The sequence below is a fragment of the Leucopleurus acutus genome (genome assembly GCF_964270905.1).
Source record: "Leucopleurus acutus genome assembly, chromosome: 3".
NCBI lineage: Eukaryota > Metazoa > Chordata > Mammalia > Artiodactyla > Delphinidae > Leucopleurus > Leucopleurus acutus.
Genome location: NC_139145.1, coordinates 4519188 through 4535771, shown reverse-complemented (window position 1 = coordinate 4535771; position 16584 = coordinate 4519188). Strand labels below are relative to the sequence as shown.

The following is a 16584-nucleotide window of genomic DNA, read 5'->3' as shown; positions in this document are numbered from 1 at the left end:
TTTTAAAACTCACGGGGACAAGAGCTGGGCCTGGAGCATTGACTCCGGGCACTGAGTTCCATTTATATCCACTTAACTTCTATCCTCTATAACTCTGCAGTCGTCTCTGTATTGTGTTGGCCAAAAAGTTTGTTTGGGTTTTTCCATAACATCTTACATATTTTAGCAGAGGCCATATTTTTCCCCAGGACCCCTGTGGTCCCCTGCTCTGGAGACAAGGGATTCCCACCCCCTCCATGCCCAGGCTCAGTCTGGGGGGCGGGCATCAGAGACCAACAAAGCACTCATCACAGTGGACGCGGAGTGGGGGGCGTGAAGGGGGCCACAAGCGTCCCTCAGGTGGCTGCGAGCAGGTGGGAATGGCAGGATGGAGGGAAGGACACCCAGGTAAGGGGGGGATGTCATTGGGGGCTCTGCTGGAGGCAAGGTACAGGGAGGGCAGGGGATGAGCCTTGCAGGCAGACCCCTCTCTCCCCTGGGCATCCCCACCCCGGTGCCTTCCGCCTGTGGCGTCCCAGAGCTGGTCCAGGGTCTGGGACCTTTAGGGAAGGCAGGGTCTCCCCGCGCTTTTGGAGGTGGACTTTGTGTCCGTCTGGAAGGGATAGGTGATGGGGGAGCGGGGAAGAATGCCGCCCATATTCCCCCTCCCAGTGGGAGACGTTAATGATCTGAACAGCACAGTGGGTGGCGAGTATTGACAGCCAGCTCCTGGGGCAGGGTGGGGCCGGCCTGTAATGAGTGTCGGTTTCCGTGGTGTCAGTACTCCAGCTGCCAGCGGGAAGCCAACCGGCTTGCAAAATCCCTGAATATCTAATGATCAGTGTTTGGGAGCCAGTCTACACCGGCCCCTGCACCCCACCTGTTGGACATGGCATGAGTGTGACTCTGGTCCCTGAGGGCAGGGACAGGGCTGCTGGTCATTGCTGTTCCCCCAGAGGCCCCTGGCACAGGGCGACTCACCTGTAGTATGGATCCACGATGGAAATGAAGAAGATGTAGATGCCGTTTCTCTGGTCGAAAACGACCTTGTTCTCTGTCGGGCCTCCCAGGATCTGATACGGGACTTTGGGCCATCTCAGGGGTGCGTTGTTGTTAGGGTCGTGGCAGCTCACATAATTCTGGGGAGGAGGACAGAGACATGCCTGCTGGCCCCGGGGAGCACCGTGCCAGCCCACAGGTGCTACTGCCGCACACACGGCCCCACCGGTGCCGCCACCCACCAGCGCCCATGGGTGTGAGTCCAGGACCAAGTGCCCGCTGGGCAGGCCAGCCGATTTGTGACTGTGGAGCCCGTGCCCCCTGCAGTGGAATCGCGGACCGCCAGGGAATTCCGCCCCCCTCCCACAAGCAACTGTAAAATGAGGAAGCTCTTCATTTCCCCTTCTTGTGTGGACACAGCTCTCCAGCAAGAGGTAGCATCTGGGCAGAACCCCAAACCTGCTTTCAACAATGTTCTGGGCCCAGAAGCCCGGCGGCCACATGGAGAGCCATGTCCCTAACAGAAGCCTTGTACACGGGTGAGAAGACCTTGATGCCCCTGCACGGGTGGCCTCCGCCAAAGCCATGTGGGGCACAGGAGCTGCCCACCTGAGCCACGGATTTGTGAGAAACAGTAAGTCCCACTGAATTCGGGGCTGATTTGTTTTATAGTGCTGGGTAATGGAAAGAGCTGTCCTGTGTACTACTATGGAGAAGGTTCAAACGTTGTCAGAATCAAAAAGCAAACGTGTCCACGGTGTGTGTGGATGGCCACCTGGATGGGCGTCCTTTGTCCCCAGGCCCTGCTGCCGGGGCCATGGGAATGGATGGAGGGCAAACACCTGACTTCAGCTGTGCCAAACACCTGACTTCACCTGGCCCTCCTCGGATGCGACAACGGCAACAATACTTCCTCTCGGTCGTTGATGGTTCCCCAGGTGCCTGGAGCCCTGCAGTCCCCCACGGAGCCCCTGCCTCTTCACATCCCCCCCAGCACAGTTGTCCCGCTACCCTGGCCCCTCCTCTTGGCCTCTTTGGCAGACACATCCTTAAGTTACCGCGCAACACACAGAAGACTTCCAAACCAACGCCAGCCCTGACTTGTCTCCCTATGTTTTGCTGGCCACTGGGCTCCCCCCTCCTCCTTGGTGGCACCTTGAATTCAGCAGGTGTAGAATGAAGCTGTGTGTGTTTCCCTCCACCGCTAGCTTCATCCCTGAGCCAGCATCTGCCCAGGTGCTCAGGCTGGAAACTGGGGGGCCATGCTTGACGCTTGCCTCCTCTTCCTCCGTCACCAGGTCCTACTTTTCGCGCCCCTGCCTCACACTGAATGTTCGAGTCCCCAACCCCCATTCGTATGTTGAAGCCCCATCCCCCAGTGGGATGGTATTTGGAGGTGGGGCATTGGGAAGTGATAAGGTTTTGATGAGGTCCTGAGGGTTGGGCCCCTATAATGGGATTACTTCCCTTATAAGAAGAGACACCAGAAAACTAAAGCAGGGTCTCGAAGAGATATTTGCACACCCGCGTTCGTAGCAGCACCATTCATAACAGCCAAAAGGTGGAAGCAAGCCAGGTGTTCACTGACAGATCATGGAGAAAAAGTGTGGTCCGTACCCACTAATGGAATGTTATCCAGCCTTAAAAAGGAAGGATATCCTGACCTATGCTACAATGTGGATGAACCTTGAGGACATGATGCTCAGTGAAAGAAGCCAGACACAGGACAAATACTGTGTGCTCCCACTCACAGGAGGTCCCTAGAGAGAGCCACAGAGACAGGAAGTAGATGGTGGGGGCCGGGGGCTGGGGGAGGGGATGGGGAGTGAGTGTTTCATGGGGACAGAGTTTTAGTTTGGGAAGATGAGAAAGTTCTGGAGATGGATGGTGGGGACGGTTGCCCAACTGTGTGAATGTACTTAATGCCACTGAGCTGTGCACTTAAAAATGGTGAAGATGGTCAATTTTATGTTATGCATATTTGACCACAATTAAAATTTTTTAAAAAATCCTTTGGGAGTAAAAGAAAAAAAGCTGGGCTGCATAAAAACTATGTGAAATAAAAAAGGAGACAGCTGCTTTGCCTAACGACCATTTATTTGCCACAGCTAGCTCCACCTCATGGTTTTTAGTGGTTCAGTGGTTCAGTTTTAGCGGTTCAGGGGCTTTTAAACAGCCCGTCCAATGACTGTGCTGGACATGCAGGCATTGTGGCTCTGTCTTGATAGAAAAACCCTCAGGGTTCTACAAAATCGGCCACCAGGGCTGATGGGAAAAAAAAAAGTAATGGGACGATCTCTTCAATTTATGCATGCCACTTTGAACGAGAGGGCTAATAAAAAGAATGCAAATACACCGGCACAGTCAGAAAATAATAACTAAGCAAAGCTCCGTGTGTGGCTTGTTCTTTTTTCTTAAGAAACGGTCAGGGAGGTGGTGTTTGGGTAACCTTGCGAATGCACAAAACGCATTCCCGAGTTGTAGGAGTTACACGCTTTAAAATCGTTCATTATCGGTTATGTGAATTTCACCTCGGTTAAAAAATAAATAAAACCAACGTCACCAACCAAAATACATGACCAAACTCACTCGATGGAATGGGGTGTAAGGAACGGGTGAGGCTGCGGGCTTTTAAGAAAGCAAATACAAAATTAAGGAGCCAGGAGTTCTCGCTGGAACCGGCTTTGGGCGCGAAGAGCGCGCGCGCCCCTGCTGGTGACGTGGCCGCATTGCGCCGTGTTCTTGCCCTTGGCGTTGAGAGGCTGAGGGTGCATGGAAACTAATTAATATGCGCCAGAAGCCCCCCCACCCCCAGAGGAACAATGCGATGTCTTCCTTTCACTGGCACCATAACCTTATTTGTCAATCGTGTACCAACCAACGTTCGTGATAGAAACGCTCGTTGAGCAGAACGGACCGTAAGTATAATCAGCCCCTTAAATAATGGGCATTTGGATGGTTCCAGAATTTTGCGCATCATCAGCAGCGTGCTCCATGAGCGCCTTCGTCCCTACACCTCCGATCGTCTCCGATTCCCTTGGGAGAGAGTCCCAAAGAGTTTGTGCGTCTTACATTTCCATCCCCTGACGCCCCATCCAGGGACTGAATGTCTGCCCTGCACCGCCCCCCCCCCATTCATATGCCGAGACCTACCCCAGAAGCTGATGTATTAGGAGGCGGGGCCTTTGGGAGGTGATTAGGTCCTGGGGGTGGAGCCCTCCTGAAGGAGATTGGCGCCCTTATAAAGGGACCCAGGAGCGCTCCCTCGCCCCTTCTGCCGTGTGAGGACACAGAAGGCACCACCCGGGAACCAGACACCAAATCTGCTGGCTCCTTGATCTTGGACTCAGCCTCCAGAACCGTGAGAAACCAGTGCTGCTGTTACAAGCCACAGGCTCTATGGTGATCTTTACAGCAGCCCGAACAGACCGAGTCGGCCCCCAACACACAGTGGGCCTGACCAGTCGTCGCCTTCTGCGACCTGTTTTGGGAATAATCAGAACGCAGGCCCTACCTCTCGGTCCCAGGCGAAGGGCCCTTTGTCGCCGGCCGTCTTGGCGATGGTGGTCCAGTTCTGCGGCTGGGAACTGCAGAGGGCCATGTCGGCCGTCAGGGAGTACGTGTACGTGAACAGCCCGTTCACCTCCAGCAGGACGTACTCGGCCTCGACCACCTCCTGGAACTTTCCTTCCCTCCACCTGGGACACACCATGCACAGGTGAGGCTGCTGGGGGGCCATCAGGGGTCGGAGAGGCTGGGGGCCCTGATGTGTTGTGAGACCATCTGGGGGTGGTGGGAGGTAGCAGGGCAGGGCCACCCCCACCCCCCACCAGGCTGACACTTCTGGGACAGTCAACGCGGATATGCAGTGGCAGGTGGTGACAGGACGCTGACGGGGTCGGGGTCGGGGACTGGGGGTTGCTTATTTTTTGACACCTGTAAACATTCCAGAGATATACATTTAGGGCGGTGAATTAAGATTTTTCTAAATCCTTATTTGGGGGGGGAATTCCCTGGTGGTCCAGTGGTTAGGGGTCCGGGATTCCACTGCCGCGTACCCGGCTTCCATCCCTGGACGGGGAACTAAGGTACCCGCAAGACACGGGGGCCAAAAAAAAGAAAAACAAAACTTATTTTTGGATGCACGTTTGTCTCCTGCCAGGTTGGGGCTCACACCCCTCCTCTGATGGGACCCTTCCCTTCTTCCTCACCCCAGGCCGGCAGGCACCCCACCACGTGGCAGCTCTGAGTTAGGGGCGTGCCAGGCCCACAGTCTCACCTGGGTGTGGGACTGAGGCCACGAGGAGTTAACACGTGACGTTCTAATGAACCTAAGTGTTGCCACGTGTGAGTGGTTTCTACCACCGTTCAGTCCGTCAACAACTATTTAGTGCAGTGGTCTGCGGGGGGCGGTGTGGGGGTGGGGACGGAATGAAGGAAGACAGAATCCATGGAAGGGGACAGAGCGAGTGACATGGCCTGAAATGTGTCCCCCAAATTCCTGTGTGAAGCCCTAACCCCCGTGTGACTGGATTTGGAGGTGGGGCCTTTAACGAGGCAATCGAAGTTGAGTGAGGTCATAAGGGTGGGCCCTGATGCCACGGGAAGTGGCAGCCTCTGCGGCCAAGGAGAGAGGCCTGGGGGAAGCAGCCTGCCCACACCTTGAACTTGGACTTCCGGCCTCTAGGACTGTGAGAAAGTCAGCGTCTGCTGTTTAAGCTCCCCAGTCTGTGGTGTTTTGTTAAGGCCGCCGAGCTAAGACGGGCAAGGGGAGGGGAATGTGTGAGCTGAGAGCTACGGAGGGAAAAGGCAGGGAGAGGATGCGGCCAGAGCAAAGGGGTGGAGGGGGCTCTGCGGGCCTGTGATGATGGTGAGGGCGGCGGGGGGCTGGCGGGGTGGTGGACTGGGGGGTGGGTCCTCACAGTTCCACCACCGGCTTCCATGGGGTGTCGTAGTAGACGAGGATGGGGCAGCCCAGCTTCTCGTAGTGGTAAGGCACCTCCAGGTCCTCCGTGGCCTTCTGACCCCGGAAGCTGGGGTTGTAGGCTTCCCTGTGGGAGAGCAGGACACAGACACGGGCGAGCTCCCGCCAGGCGCCCGGACGTCCACCCACCCACAGCCCCGCTTCTTCCCTGCACATGGGGTCACGATTGCGGAGGCGTGTCTGAACGGGGGATTCAGAGTTCTGGTCGAAATGACCTTGGGACCCCTGCGGTGGTTGACATTCCGGTCCACTTAGCTGGGCCACAGCACCTCGACTGTGGTCAGATGTGATTCTGGGTGTTTCTGTGAGGCTCTTCTTCGGGGCAGAGGTTAATATTGAAATCAGTAAAGCAGTGCTCTTCCTAATGTGGGTGCAGCTGGAGGCCTGAGTAGAACAGACATGGGCCTCCCCCAGCAAGAAAGAAGTCGGCCTGCAGATGGCCTTGAACTAGAACTGCAACTCTTCCCTGAGCTGCCAGCCCCCAGCCTCCCCCGTCAGACTGTGGACTCACCAGACCTCTACAGTCCGGGAACCAAGTCCTTAAAATCAATCTCTGTCTTTGTCACTCTGTCTCTGTCTCTCTGTGCCTCTTTGTCTCTCTATCTCACACATACATCCTGGGGCTTCTCTCTCTCTGGAGACCCTGACTCACACACTCTCATGCCCCCAGGCTCTCTGGCTGCAGCCTCACTGGTTGGCAAGTCCAGCAGGGCCAGTTTCCGTCTCGGCCCTGGGTCTGGATGGGGGACGGACTCTTGGCTTGTGTTGGAGGGGGGAGGGTCACGTCATATAAGACCCACGAGTGTCTTCCCATGCCAGGGGGCTGGTGGTGTGCACCAGTGTGGGAGGGGCTCTCCGTGCCGCCCTGCAGAGGGGGTCACTTTGGCCGGCCACCCCCTCGTGCCTTGGCTGGACAGTGTCTGGCCAACTCCACTAGCTGGGATGAACAGGGGACCGGGCTCCAGGGGCTGGTGGCAGGCTGGGGAGGGGTCTGAAAGCTGGCCCAGCAGGTGGCAGAGCCTGTGCAGACCTGGGCCAGGGGCCCTGCCACATCACACTGATTCCCCGAAGGCCCAGCCGCCTTCCCTACCTGTCTGCTTGCTTCCCCGGATTCCCTGTGGGCTGGATATCAATTGGCAGGGTATCCATTTTAAAACGATTCTTATTTTCCTTTCTTCAAAAAAAATTTGTTTGCTTTTCCATTACGGTTTAAAAATGATTCTTGGGACTTCCCTGGAGGTCCAGTGGTTAAGACTCTGAGCTTCCACTGCAGGGGGTTTCGATCCCTGGTGGGGGAACTAAGATTCCGCATGCTGGCGCGGTGCGGCCAAATACATAAATAAAAATTTAAATAATGATTCTTGATTCGCCTTTGGCTCCTGTGTGTGTGTTGGCGGTGGGGGGGGGGCTCACCTCTCAATGACGTAGCTATAGTTGTCCTGAAGGGCCACGGGGTCGAGGATGCCATTGTAACAGGCTGAGATTTCACTGCGAGCAACAAAAGATGGTGAGAAGCTGCCTGAACCCATGCGGGACCGAAGAATTGTGAATTGTTCCCTTTGACATATGTTATCTCCCCATTGGTTGGATTTTGAGCCCTTTCTTACCTTCTGGTTCTCCAAGATGCTCCAGGCTCATCTTTTTTTTTTTTTCGGTACGCGGGCCCTCACTGTTGTGGCCTCTCCCGTTGCGGAGCACAGACTCCGGACGCGCAGGCTCAACGGCCATGGCTCACAGGCCCAGCAAATCCGCGGCATGTGGGATCTTCCCGGACCGGGGCACGAGCCCGCGTCCCCTGCCTCGGCAGGCGGACTCCCAACCACTGCGCCACCAGGGAACCCCCTCCAGGCTCATCTTGAATCTTCCCTGCCTGGCCTAGAATCAGCCATTTCGCCAAGGAGCCCTAATTCCTTGTATTGGAGAATGATGTTACACATGGAGATGTGGGAGCTGGGTGTCCTGACTTTTGAGACAATCGTTTCCCTGTTTTTCTTTGTACTGTTGCCATCTGTGCATGTATCCTTAAGCAACATGCAGTCCTGCCTTGGTATCTGCAGGGGGTTGGTCCAGGATCTGCCGCAGATAACACAATCTGAGGATGCTCAGGTCCCATAGTGGGGGCCTCTGTATCCTCGGGTTCCACGGCCACAGATTCAACCAACCACGAACTTAAACACCATCCGCCCTTGGCTGGTTGAATCCGCGGATGCGGAACCTGCAGATACAAGGGCTGACTGTAGTTTATTTTTGCCTGATTTTGGATTTTTTTTTTCTGTGCCACCCAGCTTGGGGGATCTTAGTTCCCCAACCAGGGATGGAACCTGTGCCCCTTGCAGTGGAAGTGCAGAGTCCTAACCACTGGACTGCCAGGGAATGCCCCTGATTTTGGACTTTTAAGACTAGAATCATGCTGGGTATTCTTTTGATTCCATGCCCACGTTTGTACGATCCATCCAGGCAATTCTGCCCCGTTCGTTTTCACTGCTGTGACATTCTGTTGTATCAAAACCCTGCACTGGGTTTACCCATCTTTCTGTCGATGGACATTTCAGCTGGCCTGCTTCCAGCTTGGAGCTATTCAGAATAATGCTGCTGAGAACATTCTGGAACCTAGATCAGTGCATGAGTGTAATTGCTGGTGGAAAGAAGTGCTTTCCAAAGCAGCCAAAAGATGTACACGCCCACCAGCAATGTCTGGGGGTTCCTGAGGCTGCCAGGGGGTTCCCATCCTTATGGTACTACTTTCCAGGCTTTGTCAATTCTGCCATGCTCGTGCTGAATATCGGTCTCTAACGTAGCTTTCATTTTCATTTTCCTATGAAATTGACCACTTTTTCAACACCTTTTCGTGTTTATCAGCCTTTCCCCCCCTATTTTGGAAGTGCCTGCTCAAGCCTTTTGCCCATTTTTTTCTTTTTTTTTTTTCTGATTCGTAGGAATTCTTTATAAATTCTGGATACAAGTCCTTTTTTAGTTACACGTGTGGCAAATACCTTTCCCAGTCTCTTTATGGCAGCAGCTTTGAAAATATTGTTTTAAAGACTTTCCTGCCCATATGTTCTAAATACTGATAACATCATTTATTGACTCAATAAAGCGTTTCCCTTTTGGGGGGAGAATCTGGTAAAACCATCAGTTGACTTTATTATTGCCCCATGCAGTGGAGCGTTGAGGCTGGCTCTTACTAGCTCCGAGAGCCAGCTGTTATATCCTCAGGAGTTTCATGAGCCGGTAGAGACTCACTTTGGTAGTGATCTATAGGCTCCATGGGAGCATTTACACCACGGGAACTGGCAAATGCTACAAATCCGGGCTCCCCCAGAACTGGCTGTCGCCCATTTGCTGGCCCACCACCGCCTGAAGGGGAGAACGTGTGGCAGTTTGGCCAGTCTTCAGGGGTTCTTCCTTTCTTTTTCTTGGTTTCTCATGGCTGCGTTCTCCGCAGTAACTATGGATCCTGGAGGCAAAGTTCCTCAAATTTTCAGCAGGCGATTAAACCCAAAATCTCTGAGCAGTTTTATAAATTTATTTATTTATTTTTGGCTGCATTGGATCTTCGTTGCTGTGCACGGGCTTTCTCTAGTTGCGACAAGCGGGGGCTACTCTTTTTTGAGGTGCGCGGGCTTCTTATTGCGGTGGCTTCTCTTGTTGCAGAGCACGGGCTCTAGGCACACGGGATTCAGTAGTTGTGGCACGCGGGCTCCGTAGTTGTGGCTCGCGGGCTCTAGAGCGCAGGCTCAGTAGTTGTGGCGCACGGGCTGAGTTGCTTCGCAGCATGTGGGATCTTCCCGGACCAGGGCTCGAACCCGTGTCCCCTGCATTGGCAGGCGGATTCCTAACCACTGTACCAACAGGGAAGCCCTCTCTGAGCAATTTTAATCAAAATGAGGAACTCAGGGACTAAAAGGGAGAAAGGGAATGAGCAAAGGATGAGGGAGCAGGGAGAGCATGTAAATTTCACCAAGTCGGTGTGGAGGAGGCAGCTACCCCACTGTAGACTCTAACTTAATCTGTTAGGATTAATTCTTGAGCTGTTCGTTATGGAAATGTTAAATATATGTAAAAGCAGACAGAGTAGTGTCGCCCGACTTTAGCAGTTGTGAAGCAATGGTGACCATCTCATCCAGTCCCCACTCCCCACCTCGCCACCCCCCACTTCTCCCCTCCCCACCCCATATCGACATACTCACTTCTGAATGACGATCTTCTTCTCCAGGTCACAACCGACTGAAATGAGGGCCGTCTGCAGCGGCGGGGGGATGTGGGGTGGAGAGACAAGGAGGGGATGAGGATGCTGACCCCGGTCAGCGAGGGCACCATGAAAGCCCACGAGGGGGCGCACTTGACGCAGCCGGGACCAGAAACCCTGCGCCTGGGTCGCAATGCGGTGTCCAGGTGCCTGGGACTCACAGAGTCAAACCCTAAGAGCCTGCCTGATCTATGGGGCACCGCTAAGGTCCCGCCATCTGATCACCCCCAGCTAGTACACCTGCTCCGAGGTTGGGGAGTCCTGAGGCACAGCCCTGGGGGAAGACGATGGGGAAGGGGCGGTGACCTTGGCAACCAGGGCAGAATCACCTCCATTTCCAGATCCTGAGTGTGAGCTTAGCCAGCCCCTAGGGGACAAGCCAGCCAAGCCCTGCTGTCATCAGTCTTAACACTAAGGACAAAGAGTATGGGACAGGGGCTTCCCTGGTGGCGCAGTGGTTGAGAGTCCGCCTGCCGATGCAGGGGACGCGGGTTCGTGCCCCGGTCCGGGAAGATCCCACATGCCGTGGAGCGGCTGGGCCCGTGAGCCATGGCCGCTGAGCCTGCGCGTCCGGAGCCTGTGCTCCGCAACGGGAGAGGCCACCACAGTGAGAGGCCCGCGTACCGCAAAAAAAAAAAAAAAAAAGAGTATGGGACAGCAAAAGTTTTGGTCATACCAGTGGCTTAAGATCCAAGCATGAAATTTCTTTGTTGGCTATGTCCAGAGTGATGGTTGATATCGTGGGTCTCTTTATGCTGCAAGGCAATGGGAGTGTGTGTTATTGCAGTGAAAAGCGTCGACAACCCCCCCATTCATTTATCTGTCCTTCCACCCATCCATCCACCCATCCATCCACCCATCCATCCACCCCATCCCCCCATCCATTTCTCCATTCATTCATTCATCTGTTCATCCAGTCGGTCCAGAATATTGATCAAGAACATCTGCTCACACATGGTGGCGCCACCCTCCCTCTAGTTTCTACCACTTCTTGAGTCAGTTTTGTTAAGTTAGATATAATTACTTATTGAAAAGAGCATCTGAGCCCCAGTTTTATTATCACCTAGCTGCATATAATGTTTTCTCATTGTTCTTTGAACAGGTTCGGTACCCATGCTTTTATTTTCATTTTTCATTCCTATTGTTCATTCTAATTCTGTCTTTTCTCCATCAGGATTGCGGTGTCTTCTGAAGAACCAGCTTTATCTTACGTCTTGACTCTATGCTGTCTTTTTGTTCTGTTTAATACATTCCATATTGTATCATGGTTCATTCCCTTCCCATAATTTCTTTTTGTTGTCCCCCTAGGTCCTTATGTTAAATATTTAGTTTATTTATCACTAGGTCCATTTTTTCTCCTCATAATAAAAGTGCTTGGGCTATACATTTTTTCTCTGAATATATTTGAGCTGAATTCTTTGATTCAGAGGTTATTTACACGGTGTTTCTTTTACATATATATATAATTTTTTGAGAAACTACCATTTGTAAAGAGTTTTTAAAAACATTTATTTTATTGAAGTATAGTTAATTTACAAAGTTGTGTTAATTTCTGCTGTACAGCAAAGTGATTCAGTTATACATATATATATATATTGTTTTAAAAAATTTTTATTTTATTTATTTATTTTTGGCTGCGTTGGGTCTTTGTTGCTGCGCGCGGGCTTTCTCTAGTTGCCACGAGCCGGCTTCTCACTGCGGTGGCTTCTCTTGTTGTAGAGCACAGGCTCTAGGCATGCGGACTTCAGTAGTTGTGGCTCGCGGGCTCTAGAGCGAGGGCTCAGTAGTTGCGGTGCATGGGCTTAGTTGCTCCGCGGCATGTGGGATCTTCCCAGACCAGGGCTTGAACCCATGTCCCCTGCATTGGCAGGCATATTCTTAACCACTGCGCCACCGGGGAAGCCCTGTATATATATTCTTTTTCAGATTCTTTTCCATTATGGTTTATCACAGGATATTGAATATAGTTCCCTGGGCTATACAGTAGGACCTGGTTGTTTACCCGTCCTATATTATAATAGTTTGCACCTGCTAACCTCAAACTCCCAACCCATCCCTCCCCCACCTCCCCCTTCCCCTTTGCAACCGCAAGTCTGTTCTCTATATCTGAGTCTGTTTCTATTTCGTAAATAAGTCCATTTGTGTCACAGTTTAGAGTCTACAGATAAGTGATGTCATATGGTATTTGTCTCCCTGTAAGAGTTTAATCGTTCTTGCCTTACTGTCCTTGGAGTGGGGGAGTCTGGGTCTCGGCCCTGATTCCTTGGCTCCTGCTAAGGGGACACCCTGGGGCCACCCACCGCTACCATCCGGTGATGACGTACCTGGAGGTGAAGTTGGGGTCAGCCCTGCCCCAGTGTTGCTGCTGCCTCAGTGAAATGTTCTGCGGAAGCAAGAGAGAAAATGCAACTGCATCAGTGGAGCAGCCCCGGGTGGTCCCGCAATCAGGGCTCAGGAGAGACGGAGGGCAGGATGGGGGTGTTGGGAGGAGGAACCCGGGAGCCACCCAGCCTGCCTCTGGGTCTAAGCCCGTGAAAGGCTTCTGGAAGCTCATGGGAATGACCCCCCTGCTCCAAGCTCCCTGCCTTTGTCCCGGGGACCCACAGCGGGGCGTGACTTACTTTCCCCTCCTACGTAGCTGTGATGTGACATGGTCTGATCCAAAGAGTCTGTTGTGGTCTGGGGTCAAGTCCCAACTCCCTGCTGTGACTGCGAGGCCTGGCTCTGCCCTATGGATCCCCCAGACCCGTATTTGGCCAAGACCCTCCCGGTGGCCCTGGCTTGCCTCCTGATTCCAGGGTTTACCCAGATAACTCAGGTCTCACGCCCTCCCCGGGTGGGTCAGGCTCCCCCCCACTTCCTCCTTGCCCCTTCTGTGTGACACCTGACGCCCTCACTCTCTGGGGGACTGCGGCCTGCCTGGGGTGGGGGAGGGGCAGGGTCTGTGTCCCCTCAAAATTCTGCAGCACCTTATCTGGGTGTGTGTAAGGAAGGGAAGCAGGAAGGAGGTCCGACGAGGGACACCCTGAGGGGGCTGGACCTGGCTGGCCCAGTGGGTCAAGGCCGAGCCCCTCTCCTGTTGATCCGAGTTTGAGGGGGGGGAGGGGCGACCTCACCAGCCTGTGTTTGGTGTTCCCATCGTAGGTGTAGCCGTCCTCGTAGATGACAGCCTGCAGCCCCAGGGAATGGGGGTTGCTCACCATTACCTGGGGGCGGGATGGGAGACACACGCTCTGTACGGCACCAGCAGGCCAGCAGGCGCGGCGGGAGCAGCTGGGGGCGCACCCACAGGTGACCCCGGTCCCCCTTCAAACTGAAGACTCAGCTTGCTCTGCAAACGCAGCTGCCGGCTCCATCCCCAGATGCACCCCCCCCACCCCTTGTCATCTACACCCCCTAACTGTGGCTCTGAGTCCCGTTGTGCAGACAGCCTGGGGTTGCAACCCTGCAAGACCCAGAACTGTCCCTGGTGCGCGGAGGGGCCCGTCCTGCGGGGGGCGGGGGGTAAGGGGGGGTGATGAGAGAGCACAAGGCAAGAGCCAGCCTGGCGCCCCCTCGCAGGCCCTGGTCCCAGCTGGCTAGACATCCCCTTGCATCCTTACACTGGTCCACCCCCCTGTTTTCAGCTCGATTGTTTGCACCCAAGGGTCCAGGCTTGGACACGTGGGTTTCAGCTCCAGGAACGCGCACTGTTTTTCAGGCATCCCCTCCAGGAGGGAAGCCGGCGCTGGCTGAGCTGAGAGGGAGGAAAGGGCATTTTTGGAAAGGTTCTGGGGCAGCTCCGAAGGAGGGTGGAGAGCCGGCACAGAGGTAGTGGGAGAGGAGGCTGGGCCGGCAGGTGCACAGCCACGGCCAGGCATGTGAACCCTGGTGAGGAAGAAGGGGAGTTTCTAGGGGCTTCCTGGGTGAGCGTGTCTTCCGGGGGGATGCCAGAGAATTTCCAGAGCCTGGGAATTGTGGGCACAGGACGTGAGGCCAAGGCTGCTAGGGATGCCAGGTGTCAGAAACACTTGTCTAACAGATAAAGCATGCTTACTAGTGGGACTGGTGATGTGCTGGGCCGGGGTATCATGAGGGCCGTCAACTCCAACTCACTGTTCATATCAATGGTGTACATTTTATTTTCAAATTCTCCCTGCAGAAGTTCCACCTAGTTAGAAATGCAAAAAAAAAAAAAAAAAAAATCCATCAGTCAGTCATTCAATCCATCAAATCAAGCCTCTGTTCCCCAAACTACAGGGCAAGTGGTCAGTGGCAGGAGGGGGCTCCCCAGGGATGGAACCTTCCAGTCTCTCGGGCGCAGCAGCCTGGGCTGTCACTCAAGCCACTGTCTTCCCCGTTAGACCCTGCACCCGCAGAAGACCCTCAAGGTTCCCCCCACCCCCGGACACAGCCCCTCTTCTCTCCCGAAGTACCCTGGCCCCTCCACTCCCCACCTGACTTCTTGCAGTAATTGCCTGCTTGCGTTTCTTCCTAGAATTATTGCCAAGCGTGCATCCCTAGATGATATAATTTTTCTGTTGGCGAACATTTTGTCTTTTTAAGTCTCTTTCAATCCACAGCTTCCCCCCCTCCCTTATCATTTTCATTTCTAGGCATCTTTGAAGAACCCAGACCGTGGGACCTGTAGATTTCCCACTGTCTGGGTTTTCCTGGGGCAGATGGACACACGTTCCTACGTGCTCCGCCTTTTTGGCAGATTGGTGGCTGGATCCATCAGATGACGGTGGGATCGAGTTGGCAAGACCCAGCAGGTGAATGATATTCCGTAGGTGGCACGTAATGGCCCGCTGTCTCTCTTTTCCGATGCTGGGGTTGCCACAGGGCTATACCTTATCATTTTGTTTTCATATATTCACCGGAATAATTTTATAAAGAGACCCTTTCCCTGTGCTGACCCATTACAAGGGTGTGAAGGAGAGGAGGAGAAATGCTTGCATCTTGCCTTTTATCCTCTTTTTGTTGTTGTTGCTGCGCGCGGGCTCTCTCTAGTTGCAGAGAGCGGGGGCTACTCTTCGTTGCGGTGCGTGGGCTTCTCATTGTGGTGGCTTCTCTTGTTGCAGAGCACGGGCTCTAGGCGTGTGGGCTTCAGTAGTTGTGGCTCGCGGGCCCTAGAGCGCAGGCTCAGTAGTTGCAGCGCATGGGCTTAGTTGCTCTGCGGCATGTGGGATCTTCCCAGACCAGGGCTCAAACCCGTGTCCCCTGCATTGGCAGGCGGATTCTTAACCACTGCGCCGCCACCTCGTAAGCCCTATTTATCCCATTTTTAAGACAGTGGGTTGGTTGCCTGCCGTGCTAGGAGGGGAACCAATAAGTTGCTTCTGATTCCAGGTCTGGGGTTGGCAAGGAATGACAAGGTTAACTGAAATGTCCTGTCCTGGCAACAGGACTCATGATTGCCCGTGTGCATCCTGGTCTCCTGGTGAAGGTGGTGTCTGCCAGGCTATTTACCCCGTCCAGACTCTATTCTTTTCTTTTTTTTTTTTTTAAATTTATTTATTTTTGGCTGTGTTGGGTCTTCGTTTCTGTGCGAGGGCTTTCTCTAGCTGTGGTGAGCGGGGGCCACTCTTCATCGCGGTGCGTGGGCCTCTCACTGTCGCGGCCTCTCTTGTTGGGGAGCACAGGCTCCAGACGCGCAGGCTCAGTAGTTGTGGCTCACGGGCCTAGTTGCTCCGCGGCATGTGGGATCCTCCCAGACCAGGGCTCGAACCCACGTTCCCTGCATTGGGAGGCGGATTCTCAACCACTGTGCCACCAGGGAAGCCCCAGACTTTATGCTTTAAAAGCAAATCGCTAAGGCCAGTCCACACTCAGGCAGGGGGCATTCAACACCACCTCCTGGAGGGGAGAGTATGCACTTATGTTATTTGGAACTCTTCTGTGATGGAGAGGTGTCTCCCATCCGTTTATTTATTCAGTCATTTATTTACATCGGTATGGACTTGTGTATATTTATTTTATACTTTAGCTTATTATCCAATACTGTGTTATTTTTGTGACTCACAACTATTTCAGCTTTCACCCATAGGCTCTCGATAGGCTACATAGTCGCTTTGTCTTTTTTGGTGGGGAAACACTACTTGCTAACGCCATCTTTCTCAGAACAGTTTCAGTGGCCAAATATTTGCATAAAAGCCTTGCTGTGGCTTCCTCTCTCTCTCTCTCTCTCTCATTCTCTCTTTCTTTCATTTTCCTGCACTTTGCATAAAACCAGCAATTCCCAGACATGCCAGACATGTGATTTCAAAGACCCACAGGAAAATGCTCAGGGCTGGGGATTGACATGTTACTGTGGCAAGAAAAGAAAATAAGAAAAAACCCTGTTCCCATCGATTAGCACCATCATCTCATAAAAGGACGTTTTAGACAAAGT

General features: G+C 53.5%; 1 protein-coding gene across 1 annotated transcript in view; it reads right to left on the bottom strand.

The window, feature by feature from the left end:
- Positions 1-16584, bottom strand: part of CATSPERD (cation channel sperm associated auxiliary subunit delta) — a gene marked incomplete at both ends in the record, with an annotated part of 42354 nt that overhangs the window by 3264 nt on the left and 22506 nt on the right. Inside the window, 9 exons of the mRNA XM_082836499.1 lie at positions 961-1118; positions 4493-4676; positions 5901-6029; positions 7376-7450; positions 10153-10205; positions 10888-10966; positions 12536-12594; positions 13328-13417; positions 14248-14361. Coding sequence (XP_082692625.1) covers positions 961-1118; positions 4493-4676; positions 5901-6029; positions 7376-7450; positions 10153-10205; positions 10888-10966; positions 12536-12594; positions 13328-13417; positions 14248-14361 — 941 coding nt within the window. The remainder of the gene's footprint in view (positions 1-960; positions 1119-4492; positions 4677-5900; positions 6030-7375; positions 7451-10152; positions 10206-10887; positions 10967-12535; positions 12595-13327; positions 13418-14247; positions 14362-16584) is intronic.